This window comes from Vombatus ursinus, unplaced genomic scaffold, assembly GCF_900497805.2.
Source record: "Vombatus ursinus unplaced genomic scaffold, bare-nosed wombat genome assembly UNPS02010219.1, whole genome shotgun sequence".
Taxonomy (NCBI): Eukaryota; Metazoa; Chordata; class Mammalia; order Diprotodontia; family Vombatidae; genus Vombatus; species Vombatus ursinus.
Window position 1 is genome coordinate 421,311 of NW_020949997.1, and position 16,982 is coordinate 438,292.

The 16,982-nt window shown below is 48.4% G+C and overlaps 1 protein-coding gene across 2 annotated transcripts in view; it reads left to right on the plus strand.

The window, feature by feature from the left end:
* PDLIM2 (PDZ and LIM domain 2) overlaps positions 1–16,676 on the plus strand; it is a 19,404-nt gene extending 2,728 nt beyond the window's left edge. Inside the window, exons 3-10 of one of the 2 annotated variants that reach the window (XM_027853944.1) lie at positions 618–769; positions 3,782–3,848; positions 3,939–4,093; positions 4,440–4,518; positions 9,842–9,936; positions 10,190–10,335; positions 14,203–14,320; positions 16,060–16,676. In XM_027853944.1, coding sequence (XP_027709745.1) covers positions 618–769; positions 3,782–3,848; positions 3,939–4,093; positions 4,440–4,518; positions 9,842–9,936; positions 10,190–10,335; positions 14,203–14,320; positions 16,060–16,237 — 990 coding nt within the window. In that variant the 3' untranslated portion in view covers positions 16,238–16,676. The remainder of the gene's footprint in view (positions 1–617; positions 770–3,781; positions 3,849–3,938; positions 4,094–4,439; positions 4,519–9,841; positions 9,937–10,189; positions 10,336–14,202; positions 14,321–16,059) is intronic. The other variant, XM_027853945.1, reaches the window with a different exon arrangement.
* The last annotated feature ends 306 nt before the right edge of the window (positions 16,677–16,982 follow it).

Consider the following 16,982-nt stretch of genomic DNA (forward strand, 5'->3'; position numbering starts at 1 on the left):
TGTGTGTGTGTGTGTGTGTGTGTGTGTGTGTGTGTGTGTGTGTGTGTTTTGGTCCAGGCTAACTGGGAATTACAAGTGTCTAACTATAGGCCCTGTTCTTTTCCTCCTCCCTTTCCCCCTAATCATTGGTAACCATCTGGAGTGATTATTACAGTGAGAGGCCTAGAGATCAGGGCTAGTACCATGCAAGCTCCTATGCCATCCTTCCCCACCCCCTCCTTAATCTGGGTGCAAGGATGAGTGGTCCTAACTTTGAGTCATTCAGGGGGGCTATTGGCCAAAACTATCACTGTGCCTGAAATTTCACCATTAGAAATTAGGTCCTTTGGGGCCTTGAAGGATTTTCCATTGTTGGGAGTCCCGTGCAGAAATATAACTATCCCTTATCAGCGGAAATTTGTATGTGGGAGTGGAGGTGGAGAATTTCTTGAAGGTCAGCTGAGAACAACATCTTAAGAAATAGGACATAGAATGGATACCTAGAAAGGATAAGAAGTTCAGAATGTGGTGGTGGGGGATGTCAGGGATACATTTTTATGGTTTCGGGTGGGGGGCAGGGAATACCTCCCCACTCTAATCAGAACTACTTCTGACCCATGGTTCCTCATCCTCTGAAGGTGACTGAGCGAGGAAAAGCTGAAGCTGCTGACCTCCGACCTGGAGATGTCATTGTGGCCATCAATGGGGAGAATGCAGGAAGCATGCTTCACGCTGAGGCCCAGAGTAAGATCAAGCTGAGCCCATCCCCTCTGCGGTTGCAGCTGGACAGGTAGTTTATGGGCCCCTCTTTACCTAATAATTAGTATGTTCCTCTTACCCAGGTGCCACTGGCATGGTCCCCAGGGCTCCCACGAGGCTTGGAGTGGATGCCTCATGAGACATTAGGAGTGAGATTTTGGGCGGAGGCAGTACTGGGACCCCAGGCTGTCCTTTGGTCAGAGGGTGAAGGAGGTAGGGAAGCTGGGTGGGCACCTCTGTTTCTGTAAGCTCACTGGAGGATGGGTGCTCCCGATCTAGGTGTGCAACTATGGGCAGGGCCGGGCGGGTTGGCATCAGGCACCTGGTTGCCCAGGTTTGACTGGTTCTTAGGAGTGTGCAGGGCGTGAGCATGGGCGGGACATGTGGGCTCCTCAGGGGTGAGGGGGAAGCAGATGTGGTTTGGTGTCTCTCTTGAGCTGGGATCCTCCTTGGCATCTCTAAAATGGAGCAGTACCACCTTAGCAGGGTGTAGGGTGGGGCATCTGAATTGCAAAGGTTTTACTCCCTGCCCTAGCTCCCTCTTTTACCTTTGCACCTTTGCCATTTCTAGTCTCTTTTCTCTCTTGCCCTGACTTTGGTGTTACCACCTTCCAAGTTCAAGGCAGAGCCAGTGGGTATGGTGGGGTGTTGAGCCTGAAGGCAAGGGTTATGGGGGAAACAGGTGACTCTCTGGGGTTGGGTGTCCTAGTGACTCAGAAACCAGGAATGCAGAGACATCCCCAAGCCAGGAGATACCTCTGGGAGGAGCTCCCTTTGGCCTGAGTCATGGTCTCCATTGTATTGTCTCCTCAGGCTTTTCTCATTTGGAGAGGGCACAGGCCTGTCCCTCTATGCCTCCACTTTTCGCAGTGCTAGAAGCCACCATGATATCTAGGGGACATTAGTGCCCTGGGGCAAGACTGGCATTGGGTGGCTGAATTTGGTAGACCCGATGCCCTTCTGCTGCTGCCATCTTTGGCCTCCTCTAGCCACTCCTTCATGCCTTTCTGGGCTGTGAGTGTTTACAGAAGTGGTTCCTGAGGACGGGAAGGGCCTCATGGCATCTGGGAACAGGACCAAAATCCACAGCAGGCAACAGGCCGAGTAGGGGTGGGGGAGTTGAGAACATGATCTAGCCTCCCCCTCTAGTCCCCACCAGGGTTGGTAAAGCTGCCGCCAAGTCCCTCGGGACTCCAACGCAGCACCTGGCAGGTCAAGGCCTCAGTGGCAAATTCCCCCTTCCTTGCTGAACGCAGTTCTCTGCCCTTCTGACCCATCCCCACCCTGTCCTTTGTCTTGGGGTTCACTTCTGTGGGATTCAGAAACTCTGAGGCAGAGAAAGGGCAGAGGGAATGTTCTTTGTTGGGCCCCGTGCCCTGAACTCCCCTTTCCTGATTCTCCCTTCTCCCCCTTCCCTTAAGTGGCTAAAGGCTAGAATGTGGAGTGGTAAATGAGGTTTCTTTTAACTTTCCCACAGAGCGGCCAGACATCTAAAAAATTATGGTGGTGCCTAGGACAAGGCAGCGGTGGTAGGGGAGGGTCACCTCCTTCCTCCTCCCACCTCTTCCTAGTCTCCTCTCGGACACCCCACCCCCATCCCTTATCCTTGGCTGGGCTCCTGGCCTCTTAATGACTTCCAGTTTTCAGTTCAAAACTAGTTCCTAAACCCAAGGAAGGATCTAGAAGGGGTATCCAGAACAGGGATGAGGTAAAGGAAGTGGTGTTACCTAGCGGTTGGCACTGCCCTATGGAACTCCCCATATGTAGGAAGCATTGGAGACTTTATTGACTGCTTTTGCATGCACATAGAGGCCAGGTAGCACAGTGGGTAGAGAGCTGCACTTGGAGTCAGGAAGACCCAAGTTAAAACCCTGCCTCAGACACTTATCAGCTGTGTGACCCTGGGAAAGTCATTTGGCCTTTGTCTGCCTCAGTTTCCTCATCTGTAAAATGGGGATCATAACAGCACCTACCTCCCAGGGTTGTTTTAAGAATCAAATGAGATAATATATATCAAGTGCTTTGCAAGCCATAAGGCATTCTGTAAATGCTATTGTCACTATTATTATTTTGTCTTATTCTATGCTCAGAATCAGCACAGGAACCTCACAGGATGGGTTCTAGCACCCCTGTTTTACAGATAAGGATGACAGGAGGTTCTGTGGTGTCCCCCACCCTGGCAAGCTTACTTCCTTTGAAATCCCACTTCTGAGGTTGAGGGCTTGGGACTTGGTCACATGATTAGTTGGGTCAGAAATTAGATGAAGTCTTCTTCAATTTAGGACAGGGCTATAAATGGGAGGGGAAGGAAAGATTGTCAAACTGGGATGGGAAAGACCTGGGCTCCTCCCAGCCCTGTCACTAACTGGCTGTGTGACCTTGCGAAAGTCCCTTTCAGTTTCTGGGTCTCAGTTTCCTCATCAATAAAAGCACGAAGTGGAGATTTCAAATTCAACAAACATTTGTTCAGGCCTATACCATGCTGGAGACCCTACAGGGCTGGAAAAAAAGAGATAGGTGAATACAGCTCAACTCTTGCTCTCAAAAAGCTTACTAAGCAAGCTGAATGTGAAAGTGCAGAGAGGCAGAAATCAACTGCTTTGGCCTCTGGCGGAGGGTCAGACCAAATGGTGGGGCACAATGTGAACTGGTGGGAAAGCCACTGGATGTGAAATAAGAGGGTTTCAACCTCAGCTCTTCTTGCATGACCTTGAGCAAATAATTTCACTGTTTTGGGTCTCGGTTTCCTCATCTGTAAAATGAGGAGGTTGGACTTCAACTCTAAGGTTCCCTTCCCAGGTATGTGACTTTTAAGAACCTCTCTGCAGGCAGCTAGGTGGCACAGTGGATAGAGCACCAGCCCTGGAGTTAGGAGGACCTGAGTTCAAATCCAGCCTCAGACACTTACCAGCTGTGTGACCCTGGGCAAGTCACTTAATCCCAATTGCCTAAAAAAAAACAAAACAAAAAAAAGACCCAAAACACTCTGGCTTTGCTATTTTAAGATCCTCCCCATAATCCTCTTTCTTCCTCCATTTCCCAGGTCTCAGGCATCTTCTCCCGGCCAAACCAATGGTGGGAGTTCCCTGGAACTGGCTTCCTGTTTCCAGGTAAGACATCCCACTCCCCATCCTTGGCCTGCTACTAGAAGCCTTGTTTCCTGGAATGCTTCTCCCTCACGGAATCTTTTCTCCCTTCAGAACCCCATGAGGACTAGAACTGACAGCCAGACCTCGCTGAGGTCCTCTTACTCCAGCCCAGCTTCCCTCAGCCCTCCACCGTCACGAAGCTCTTTCTCCACCCCACCCCCTCCCAGTTCCCACACCCTGCCAGGAGAGGTGGTGAATAGCAGCAGGTGAGAGCTGGGACATGGGGCCACTTGGGTCCAATTTCACATTTCATTGGCTGGAAATCTCTGTTGTTTTAGTCCAGGGGAGGGGAACCTGTAGCCTCAAGGCCCCATGTGGCCCCCTAGGTCCTCAAGTGCTGCCATTTGAAAAGGCCCTTGTCAAAGGGCCAAACTTTGGCCCCACGGTGGCCTCGAGGCCGCAGTCCCCACCTCTGTAATGTAGTTGCTAGTAGACACCCCTGTTTCCAGCCCCTCCTCCCATAATTCTTATAGGGGGTGCGGGTGGCCAGTGTCTTTCCTTAACCTGTGACAAGGAAACCAGGGTCAAACATTTCTCTTTTTTCCGTTTCAGTTTCCAGAGCTTATCGTATTCCCCATCTTCTGTCTATGCTGAACACCTGAATTCTCGGGGCCATCTTAGCAGCCGGCAGGTAAGGAGGAGAAGGAAAAAAAGAGTCATGGGTTGCCTCAGTCCCACCTGGGCCTGTCTAGTGGTGGGACCCTGGGGGTTGGGGCAGCCCCCGGGGAAGAAAGGGATGCTCTCCTGCTGCCGCTCTCGTCTCCTAGTGACAGCTGCTCACTTCTCAGGTGGAGGGATGCCTATCCTTTCCCGGCAGTTTTGCCCCCGTGGGACGGGTGCTTTTGTGCCAGTGCTGTTCAGCACCTCCCCTCGGTTCTTCTCAATTCCCGAAAGCCTCAGCCCCCACACTTGCTGGCTTCCTCCCTCCTTTTGTGTTTCTCTTGGGCTGAGAGTGAAATAGTTTTGCTGCTGTTGTTGGGATGCTTCCCTTTTGGCTCCCACTCCATCCCCTGAGAAATTCCTCCTCTGTTCCCCCCCCCCCCCCCCCCCCCCCCCCCCCCCCAGCGACAGGGCTTGTTCTTCCTCATTTTAACCCTGCTTCCCTATTTTTTTAGTAGTTCAGACAGCTCCTGGCATCGTCCTGTCTCTCCTGGGATGGGGCCATGTCCTGATTCTGCCTATGCTCCTCACATATGCATTCCATCCATTCACCTCTCCCACCTCCCTACTTTTGCCTGGTCATGGCCTAAGCCCTCTTAAGAGGAGGGCAACGGTGCTATTGGGATGGACTCCAGCTGTCCGTGGTGAGACATATAGTATCCAGCTGCTGGGGTGAGGGGGATAGGGTCTAGCTGCTGGCCCCCAGAGCTGGCCTCCCATGGGGCAGAGGGTTTCTGGGGATGGAGGGTGAGGCAGGAGGGCCAGGCTTTTGTGAAAAAAATTTGATTAGTCAAAGTTTGATTGGTCTAATGGTTGATTACTGACTATACCCATCATGATGAAGGAGGGATATAGCAGAAAGACACGGTCTCTCTTTTCAAGATTTTTGTATTAAGTTTAGTAGAGGTTCAGGGAATCGAGAGCTCACTGTGGGAAGCCAGGAGAGGCTTCGTGGAAGATGGGACTTAATCTAAGCCTTGAAGAGAAGTAGGAAGACGTTTTGGACCAGGGTGGTGGAAAGTGAGGGAGAACGGGAATAAAGTGGGCAGTGAAGCTTATGGATTGGGAAATGGTGAGCAAATCAACCTGGGAGGAGTCAGAGGCTGTCCCTTAGGGAGAACGGAAGCTGAGGTTGGATGGGTGAGATGGGGCCAGGCGGTCGACTCTGTGGAGAGGGCTACCCCAGGCAGGTTAGGAGGTTCTAGGAGAGATGCCTTTGCTTGCCCTCTTCCATCGAGGTTTCCGCTGGAGCCTTGGAGTCCTGCAGAAACTTCAGCTAAGATGAGGGGACTGGAGCTTTGTCCTGGAGCAACAAACTGAGAGAACAATATTTGCAATGCTTTAGCAATATAGAAATCATAAAGCTTAGCACCTAGTTACCAAGAATAACTAGCAAAAATAGAAAGATCTCTGATGGTGAGTTGGGATGAACTTCTCTCTTGTCCCGTCCTGCTCTTTAGCATAGCCTTGGAATTGGTATCTCGGGTGGGATCTCCCTCTTCCCCCATGGGGCAATATCCTATCTGTTCTCTCCAACAGAGGAGGGTGTCTACTTGTCCCAGGAACAGTTTGTGGTGGCATAGTGGATGGAGGACTGGGCCTGGAGTCAGGAAGACCTGAGTTCAAATCCTGCTCTAGGCACTTACTTGCTCTATGGCTCTGGACAAGTCACTTGTCTCTGTCTACCTCAGTTTCTTAACCTGTAAAAAAAATGGGGATAATAATGGCACCTGCCTCCCAGGGTTGTTATGAGGACCAAATGAGATGTTCGTAAATCACTTTGAAAATCTTAAAGTGATGTATAAATGCTAGCATTTATCAATAATAATAATAAATAATTATTATTGTTATTATTGTCCTAGTTAAGGCTCTGAGTCCTGGTGTCTTATAAGAAACAAGTTTCTAAAGTTAAAGTCTGTCTGTGGTGGAAGAACTAGAACCAATAGGAGGAACCACCAGAAAGAGAAAACAAAACAAAACAGAAGAAAAAAATAGCAAATAGTATGCTTCAATCTGCATTCAAACTCCGTAGTTCTTTCTTTGGATGTGGATAGCATTTTCCATCATGAGACTTTTGGAGATGTCTTAGATCCTTGCATTGCTGAGAAGGGTTAAGTCTATCAATATTAGTCATCACACAACGTGACTGTTACTGCGTACAACGTTCTTCTGGCTCTGCTCACTTCACTCAGCATCAGACCATACATGTTTTTCCAGGTTTTTCCGAAGTCCACCTACTCATCATTTCTTATAGCACAATAGTATTCCATTACATTCATATACCACAACTTGTTCAGCCATTCCCCAATTGATGGGCATCCTCTCAATTTCCAGTTCTTTGCTACCACAAAATGAGCTGCTATAAATATTTTTTGTACATGTGGGTCCTTTTCCCATTTGTATGATCTCTTTGGGATACAGCCCTAGAAGATGCCCCATAAAACCTTGAACTAATCTCCTCTCCTCTCTGGGTTTGTTTCCTTATCTGGAAATTGAGGACCAGGACTAGATCTCTAAGGGAACTTCCATTTATGCTCAGAGACACTCAATCTATAGGGAAATTTGCGCTGGGTGGCTAAGGGAGGGAAGGGAACTTTTTGTTGTCCTCACTCTATCCTCATCCCACCTGTTGAAAGCAAGCTTCTGCTTTGGCATCATATAGATCCAGGGCTTAGAAAGGTCAGCATAAGGGAGCCAAGCAGCCTTCTTCTAGGTGCTGCTGCTGAGGTAAAATGGGAGAAAAGGGAAGGAAACAAGTGTTTATTAAGCACCTACTATATGCCAGGCACTGCACTAAGCATTTTACAAATATTACTTCATTTTATCCTCACAACAGCCCTGAGAGGTAAATGTTGTCATTATCTCCATTTCACAAATAAGGAAATTGAGGCAGTGAGAAGTTAAGTGACTCACCCAGGGTCACACAGATAGCAAGTATCTGAGGCTGGATTTGAATTTGGGTCTTCCTGACTCCACATTCACCTATCAGATTCAGAAATGTTAAATTTCAGTTGTAGAAGAGGTCTCAGAAGATCATAGACTTGGAGACAAAAGGAGCCTTAGAGTTGAGTCCAGCGCCCCCCCGCCCCAACCCCCCCCCCGCCTCTACCCCCATTTTACAAATGACATTGAGGTAGCCAGAAGTTAAGTGACTAGTTCAGGGTCCCTAAGCTTTATGATTTCTATATTGCTAAAGCATTGCAAGTGTTTGTGGTTGAATCTGAACTCAGGTCTTCCTAACTCCAAGTCTAGAGCTCTATTCCCACAGTATCTTGAGTCCAACTGGGGTGTGCAGGTATCCCAGACTGAAGTGGCCTTGTCAGTAGTGACTTTGACCAAAGCCCTTTCTATTGTCTGAGGGGCTGACCTGAGGCATCCCCTCTCTCTCTTTGCCCTGGCCCTTCCAAATCAGGCAGATCTTAAGCCCAAAATATCTTTTTTCACTTCCAGGAAATCTTTCTTGTCTCTCACTGTTCTCCTTTGCAATACCGTGAAAGTTTCCTCTTTCAAACACTGCCCATCCATCCCTTCAAGCCCCTCGTAGCCTGCCTGATCACCCTCCTCCAACCCAATCTCGATCTCTTTCAATAATGACTATCATTTACACAATGATTTATGGTTTGTGAAAATGATCTCATTTTTCCCCTGAACAACCCTGTGAGGTTAAGTACTGTAGGTAGCCCATTTTACAGATGAGGAAAATGAGACCAGAACAATTAAATGACTTGCCTATGGTCACTTAGCTATATATGTTCCAGAGGCAATATTTCTTTCCATGACATTACACTGCCTCTACAAACAACCAGGCCCTTGGCATTTCCCTTAGAGAACCGGAGCAACTTCTTGATGGGCTGGCGGCCCTAAAACAACTGGGGTGCCATTGAGTTACCACCCAGGATCCTCGCCTTCATCTGAGAGGCAGCTTATGGCCACAGATGGGCCTTGGCCTAAGAGTCAGGCTCTGGACTGGCTTCTGATCCCGACTCTGTGATAACAGCTGTGAAATTATGGGGCTGGACAAAGTGGTCCCTTCCAACTTTGCCCTTCTAGGACGCTGATACCAGTTGGTACACTATCTGCTGGTTTCACAGATAAGCAGGCACTGATTTGCCCCACAGCCTGTGGAGTAAGCCTGAACTACAGATATTGTAAGGGAGAAAGCATCATAGGGGCCTGCTACCCCAGCCCTTGGGCATATATCACATTCAGGTAGACCCCAGGGTGTTAAAGCATTCATCCTCCCTAAACATCTGGATGCAGCTCAAGGGGCACTAGTGCTGAGATCAGAGAACTAAGTTCAGACCCCCACCTCTGAACGCTCACCACCTCGGTGGCTCTGGGCAACTCATTTCTTCATTTCTCCAGGTCTCTTCTTTCTCGACTGTAAAATGAGGAAGGTGGATTAGGTGGCCCCAAAGTCCCTTCCGGCTTGAGAACAAAACTGAGGGGCCTTTTTGGAGCTATCGAGAGTGAGTGTGTAGAGAGGTTCAAGGAGTCTAGGAATGAGAGTCAGGAGACCTGGGTGGACTCTCATTCACTGTGAGTCTGAGGAAGGAAGGAGGGAAGGAGGGAGGGAATGAAGGAGAGAGGAAGGAGGAAAAAAGGGAAAGAAGGAAGGAGAAAGGGAGGAAGCTAGAGAGTGAGGGAGAGAAGGAGGGAGGGAGGGAATGAAGGAGAGAGGAAAGGAAGAAGAGAAGGAAGAAAAAGGGAGGGAAAGGAGGGGAAAAGGGAAGGAAAGGAGGAGGGAAGAAGGGAAAGAAGGAAGGAAAGACGTATTTATTAAAAACTTGCTATATGCCAGGCACTGTGGTAAGTGCTTTACTATTATTATTTCATTTGATCCTCACAACAACTCTGAGAGGTAGGTGTATTATTATCTCCATTTTACAATTAAGGAAACTGAGGCAGATTGAGGTTAAATGATTTGCCCAGGGTCACACATCTAGTAAATATCTGAGACTGAATTTCAACTCAGATCCTTCTGACTTCAGGTACAGTGCTCTATCCACTGCTCCCCCAGCTCATTTTCCTTATCTGGGCCTCAGTTTCCCCCTCTGTATAGTGAAGGAGATAGTGTCCCCTCAGCTCTGACATTCTGAGAGTCTCTTTTTCTAAGGTCATCCCTCCCTGCACCTGGAGGATGCGTCAGTTTCCTTGGTCCATGAGAAAGACATGCCCTCTAGTGTTTAGCAGGAAAACGAGCTGGCTGAATAGGAGAAAGGGGTGTGTTTCGCCCCGGCTGACCCGTCCTCTTCCTGCTCCTCCCTCACCTCCTTCTCCTTTTCTTCCTCCAGGCTGGGCTTGGTCGAGCTGGTGACTCTGCCGTCTGGGTGCTGCCGCCTTCCCCAGGGGGTTTTCGAGGCTCTCGATCCTCTAGCCCCAAGCGCAGGTATGGGGGTGAGCCTTGGGAAAGATTGTATCTGTGGCCAAGGGGCTAAAGCTTGGCCTGAAAACAGCCAGCCAATGGGAGAGGGAGACTAGAGCCCAGGGGTCCCGGGGTGGGATTGGGAGGAGGAGGGGTGGGGTAGAGGCCACTCCAGCCTTTAGGTCCCTTGACACCGCCCCCCCCCCCCCAATTTCCTCCCTATCTCCATCCCTTCTTGACATAAGCCCTCCTCTGATTCCTGCCTCATTCTCCGCAGTGTGGACTTTGAAGGGGGAGGGCCTTACCTAGAGGAAGATTCTGAGGTCTTCAAGATGTTACAGGAGAATCTGGAGGCTCGGACTGCCCCAAGGCAGTCCAGTTCCTTCAGGATGCTACAGGAGGCATTGGAAGCAGAGGAGAAAGGTAAGGGCAGAGCAAGGCCAGAGTTTGGGGAGGGGAGTCCCCAGCTGCCAGAGGCGCACAAGGCCCTTTGTGCTAGACATAGGGGAAGTGTCAAGGGGGATACAATATCCTGGAAGCTCTTGTCTGCAGACATCCAGGTCACTCCTTTTCCTTCCTCAGTGAGTTTTGTACCTTGCTCAGAGTTTTTCTCTCATCCCCAACTCTTGCCCTCCTACTAGGGGTCTTCAGTATACTTATTGACTCTCCCTCAAACGCCCTAACAACTCAGTTCTTCAACCTACTCACTTCCTATGACCTACTCCTGCACCCCAATTCAGACACACACAAAGATGGCCATACCCTTGATCTTGCCATCACCCACAAACTGGACCCAGATGGCTCCAGAGGATAGAGTGAGGCTGGTGACTTTGCACAGCCCTGCCTTACTTAAATCCTATTCACTTACAAGTCGAGACATCACCTTCCTGATGTCATCGGTCCTCTTTGAGAACCAAGGACAAACAACCCACAAATGCACCACCTCCATGTTTAAGAATTGAGAAATCCCCTTATCTGAACGTAATCTGTTGACTTTCCATCTCTCCCTTTGCCTTGCCTTACCAACCCCTTACTCTTTGTACACAATCCTGGACCTGCAATCCCTTGAGTCCTCAGTTTTCTCCCAGGCCATCAATCTCCACTAGCCACTCTCTCCTCTTTTTCCCTCTTGACCCCTTGTTGAATTAGTTTAACTCTATGCTTTCTGCTTTGAGTCCCTGACCCCTTATCATATTGATGATTTCATTTGGCTAAGCCTCAGCCTTAGATCACCCTGCCATCTGCTGCCTTCATACCTGCACACACGTGCTACTTAATGAAGGTGGAGAAAATCATGTAACAGTGTCCACTCCAGATCTATGTTATAAAACCTCAACTGGACCCTTCCTGCTACTGGGCAATCCTACTGTACATCCTTCATCAACTCACTATCTCATTCTTCATAGTGGCTCTTCCAAACCTTCCAAATCCCTCCCACGCCTACCATGGATCCCAATTCCCCCACCCTCTTAGCTGAGAACCTTGCCTTACATTTTACAGAAAAATTTGAGGCCATTTTCCATGAAGTCCCTGTTCTCTCTTCTTCACCTCATCACTCATGTGCCTTTTTCACAGGAAGAAGCAGCTTTTACTAAGGCTAACCCCTCCATCTGTACAAGGGATCCCATCTCCCTCAATATCCCCACTCTCTCACTTATCTTCAATCTCACTCTGACTTCTTCCTTACTGCCTACAAACATGCCTACGTCTCCCCCAAACTCAAAAACCCTCATTGGATCCTTCTGTTTCTTCTGATTGTTGTCCTGTTTCTCTTCGGCTCTTTATGGCCAAAGTCATTGAAAAGGCCATCTACAAGAGGTGCCTCCATTTTCTTTCCTCTCACTCACTGCTTAATCCTTTACAGCCCAGCTTCTGACCACATCATTCCACTGAAACTGCTCTCCTCAGAGTTACTAATGATCTCTTAATTGCCAAAGCCGATGGCCTTTCCTCAATCCTCATTCTCCTTGACATCTCTGTAGCCTTTGACACTAGTGATCACCCTCTTCTCCTTAATACTCCCTTCTCTCTAGGTCTTTGGAACACCACTCTCTCCTGGTTCTCCTCTACCTATCAGACCACTCCTTCTCCTTTGCTGGATCCTCATCTAGGTCAAGCCTTCTAACTGTAGGTGTCCTATAGCTCTGTCCTGAGCCCTATTCTCTTCTTCCCCTCTATACTATACTTAATGATCTAATCAACTTTGTGGATTTAATTATGATCTCTATGCTAATGATTCTCAAATATACCTTTCCTGCCTTGACCTCTCACTGACCTCCATTCTTGCATCTCCAACTGCCTCTCAGATATCTCAAACCGGGTGGCCAGCAGACATCTTAAACTCAACATTTCCAAAATTGAACTCATTATCTTTCCTCTACATCCTCCCTCCAGGCTTTCCAGTCCCTCCAGCTCACAACCTAGTAGTCCTGGACTCCTCACTCACTATCTCTCACCCCACCATATCCAATCTATTGCTTGTCGATTTTACCGTTGCAACATATCTTGAATACCCCCCCTTCTATCCTCTGACACTGCACCACTCTGGGGCAGGCCTAAGTAGCTCACACCTGGATTACTGCAGTAGCCTGCTGGTGGGTCGGCATGCTTCAAGTTTCTCCCCGTTCCACCCCATCCTCCATTCAACTGCTAAGGTGACTTTCCTCAAGTGCAGATCCAACCATGCCATCTCCCTTACTCAATGAACTCCAGTAGCTCCCTGTTGCCTCCAGGGTCAAAGCTCCTCATAACCCAGCTCCTCCCCTTTCCAGTCTTCTTATACCTTCTCACTCTTTGATCCAATGACACTGGTCTCCTCTCTGTTTCTTTTTTTGGTGAGGCAGTCTGGGTTAGGTGACTTGCCCAGGGTCACACAGCCAGTAAGTGTGAAGTGTCTGAGGCTGGATTTGAACTCAGGTCCTCCTGACTCCAGGGCCAGAGCTCTATTCACTGCACCACCTAGCTGCCCTCTCCTGTCTGTTTCACAAACAACACATTCCAGTCCTCAGCTAGTCCTCAGCTCTGGGCATTTTCTCTGGTTGTCCTCCATGTCTGCAATGCTCTCCCTTCTTATCTTTACCTACTGGCTTCTTTAGCTTCCTTTGAGTCCCGACTAAAACCCAGTCTTCTACAGGAACATATTTCCCAACCTTCTCAATTCTCTTGCCTTCCTCTGTTGATTATTTCCTTTTTATTCTGTAGAGAGCTTGTTTGTACATAATTTGTTTGTTGTCATGTCCGTTAGATTGTGAGCTTCTTGAGAGCAGGGGGACTGTCTTTTACCTCTTTTATGTCACTAGCACTTAGTATAGTGCCTGGCACATAGTAAGTGCTTAATAAATATTTATTGACTGATCTCTGACATAATAGTAATAATAAATAATAATGATGATGATGATAATACCTAACATTTATATAGCACTTAATATGTGTTAGTGCCTTACAATTATTTTCTTATTTGATGCTCACAACAACCTTGACAGGTAGGTGCTATAATTATCCCCATTTTGCAGATGAGGAAACTGAAACAGCAGAGGTTACGTGACTTGCTCAGGGTCACACTGTTAGTAAGTGTCTGAGGTCGGATTTGAACTCAGGTCTTCCTGACTTCAGACCCAGAACTCTAACCACTATACCACCTAAATGCCTATAACTGATGGTGTGACCCTGGGAAAGTCACTTAACTTCTCAGTGCTCTAAGCAACTCTCTAAGAGCATCCTATACCAATTTAACCATGGCTCCAGTCCATATTCCCATCTCTATTCACCTGTAAGTAACTTGAAATCTTGTTTGCAAGATAGAGCAAATACACATACAGAGTTAATTGTATATGCTAAGTGCCAAATAAGGGCTCCAGACAGCAGATGCTGTACGATGTCAGAGGCAGAGGAGTTTGCTTTGGGCTGGGGTAATTAGGGAGAGATTTGTGGAACAGGTAGGACTGGAGGAGAGGGCATCTAGGGGGCAGTCATGTCAAGGGCAAAAGTCAAGAGGTAGGAATGTAAAAGGGAGCAGGGAGTCCCTGTGGGGCCTGGCCAGAATGGAGGGTTCCACCTAAAGGGGCAGTAGATGTGACTTGAAATGTAGACTGTGGTGGGATTGTAGGGGACCTTGAATGCAAAGTAGAGACATTCAGGAGGCCAAAGAAGACATGTAAAGCAATTAACATAAGGCAGTACATATGTATGATTTAATGTTCAAATGAATGACCTTGGGGAGGTGGGTTAGACAATGAAGGGAAATTCTCTGGTGCAGGGGTGAGTGTGGCACTGCCTGTCTTTCTTCTGTAGATGGCACTTCTGCTTACCTGCCCAGCTCACTGAGTCCACTGGCCTCCAGGCCAGCTGGTACTGCCCAGACCACACCACCCAGATTTCACATCTGTGAGAAATGCAACACCAATATCACGTGAGTGTGGCTACTGGGAAGTGGTGGTGGGGGAACCGGATGGTGGTCCTGGGATAGGGCAGACTCTTATCCCAGAGTCAGGGTGCCATTCGTGTCTCTTTAAAATGGGCATCGATGTCCCCAGCCTTGGAACTTGAGAGCAAAGCTAGCAGAAAGACCCACTTGTTTTAGAAGCACAATTTTTAGCCCGGAAAATTTCAGTTCTGAGGGAACATCTTTATCACCTTGTCTTTTTCTCCTCTCTTTCCTTCTCTTCTCCATCTCCTTCAGAGAGGTAGATTAATCAGTCAATTAGCAAGCATATACCAACAAGCACTATTGTAAGCCCTGGGGATCCAAGGAAGAGAAAAAATAGCCCTTTTTTTCAAGGAGTGTACAGTCTAATGGGGGAGATAATAGCTACAGAAGTGAATGCAGACAGTAAATGGTAACCTTAGCGGCCCTTGCAGCTGGGGAAACTCAGAAAGGCCTCCCGAAGTGGGTGGCATTGAGCCAAGTCTTGAAGGAAGCCAGGAATTCTAAGAGATGGTCATGAGGAAGGATAGCAATTCCAGGCATGGGGTGTCAGTACAAAACCATGGAGAAAAGGGGTAGAGGAAGTCAGTGAGACTGGATCAGGGGGTCTGTGGAGGGAGTCAAGAAGCCTCAAAGGTAGAAAGGGACCAGGTTAGGAAGAGCTTTAAAACCTGAGGGTAATAGGGAGCCACTGGCATTTGAGGAAGGGTGTACCATGGTCAGACCTGCACTTTAGTGACTGAGTGGGTGATGCTGGGTTGGTGTGTGGAGAGGGGAAGGGCACTAGCCCCTTGGGGGGGGCGGTCAGGACAGCTTTTTTGTGTGAGGCGGTGGCACTTGAGTTGAGTTTCCAAGGAAACCAGGGATTCACTCTAAGAGTAAATGCGTTCCAGGCATGAGAAACTGCCAGTGTGAAGCCACAGAGATGGGAGATGGGGTATTATGTGTGAGTGACAGCAGGAAAGCCATCTTAGTTGGACTGTAGAATTTGAGAATGGAAATAACGTATGAGAAGTCTGGGTACGTAGGTTGGGGCAATGTCGGATTTAAAAGGCAAACTGAGGAGGAAATAATAGCTGTGAAAATAACTTGAGTAGTATAAGTCCATAGAGCTTTACATGCAAGGCGTTGAGTATTTTTTTTTCTTCAAAGGTCTTTATTTCTGAATTCTTTTTCTTCTTCAGAATACTTCTCACAGCTATTCCTTTCTACTGGGCTCTCTGTCCTCCTTTATCTCCTTCTCAAATGGGGTAGAAAGTGGATTCAATAAGCCTCAAGCTCTGCTTCACCCTTTTGGGGAGGAGGACTCCTTTCCATTTCTCTGAAGTCTCAAGATCACTAGGGGGTATGTGGTAGTGTGCCAGTGTGTTTGGAGGGCAGGGTTTGTGCCCCTGAATGGACCAGGGCGATGTTCCTACTTGTCCTCCATTGTGAGTCCTGGAAAGTTTTGGAGAGGGAGGTAACGATCGATTTTGAGATCTCCCAATAGATATGGGTTTCCCCTTTGGGCACTACTGGCAGTAGATGGACATGATGATCCCTTTGGGTAAACGAACCAAGTCTCCACTCTTTCCCTATGATTTTTTTTGCTCCCCTTCCTCCCCACCCTATTGTTGGATTGATCCCTAGAAGACTAGGTTCTTGTTACATCATCCTTATCCGGCTTACTGCCTCCTACATTATTGGTGTTACTGGTTGGTAACACTTCCTTTCTCCCCCTGCAGGAACCAGGCTGTACGGATACAGGATGGGCGGTATCGACACCCCGGCTGCTACACCTGTTTGGACTGTGGGCTAAACCTGAAGATGCGGGGCCACTTCTGGGTGGGTGATGAGCTGTATTGTGAGAAACATGCCCGACAGCGCTACTCAGCCCGCCATGCGCTGAGCTCCCACTCCTGAAGGTGCTCTCCCGGATCTCTCTTTCCTCTCCCCTGCTCCCACATCTTTCATCTGAGGAACTCTGCTGGGGGGTCTTTGCCAATGGGAAGCTTCTATGGGAGAGGAGGTGGTGGGTAGTGGGATCCTGGGAGCTCTTGGGGATTGAGTTTGGGGACCATTTCAAGGGTTGGAACATTTTTCTTTTCTGCCAGGCTCTCTCTGTCTCCTGATGGAGGCAGTAAGGGCAGGCTTGTAAGCCCCATTTTAGAGACTTAAAGGGTTGTTTTCCCTGACCAGGTGGGGACTGTGCCACAGGGTGAGGTGGGCTGTGCACCAGGTACTGAGCTCTAGGTCATACATAGGGTGAGGGCGGAGCGGGTTACAGTGCAAGGTAAAAATGATTTTCTTTGAAAGCCATTGTGTATAAAGATATGAAAATATATATACATGTATAAATAAAGTAGATGATACTGCATCTCCCTTTTGGTCGTGTTCCCTCCCAGTATCCTCTCTGTTTGATCTCAGGCCCCAAAACCACATGGAGAGGGTACTTCATGTTCCTTAGTACGAATAGGTTACCTCTGACACCAGGAACTAAGGCAGATGTGAGCCCTGGGTGCCTGTGGAGAGGAGAGAGCATTCAGAGTGTGGGGAGAGTTGGAAGGGTCTGCAGAAAAACTGTGCCGGTGCCAATTTTGCATTTGGTGAACCAGGCTCAGGATATGTATCAATTAATGGTCTTAAAAATAACACATCATCACATAAT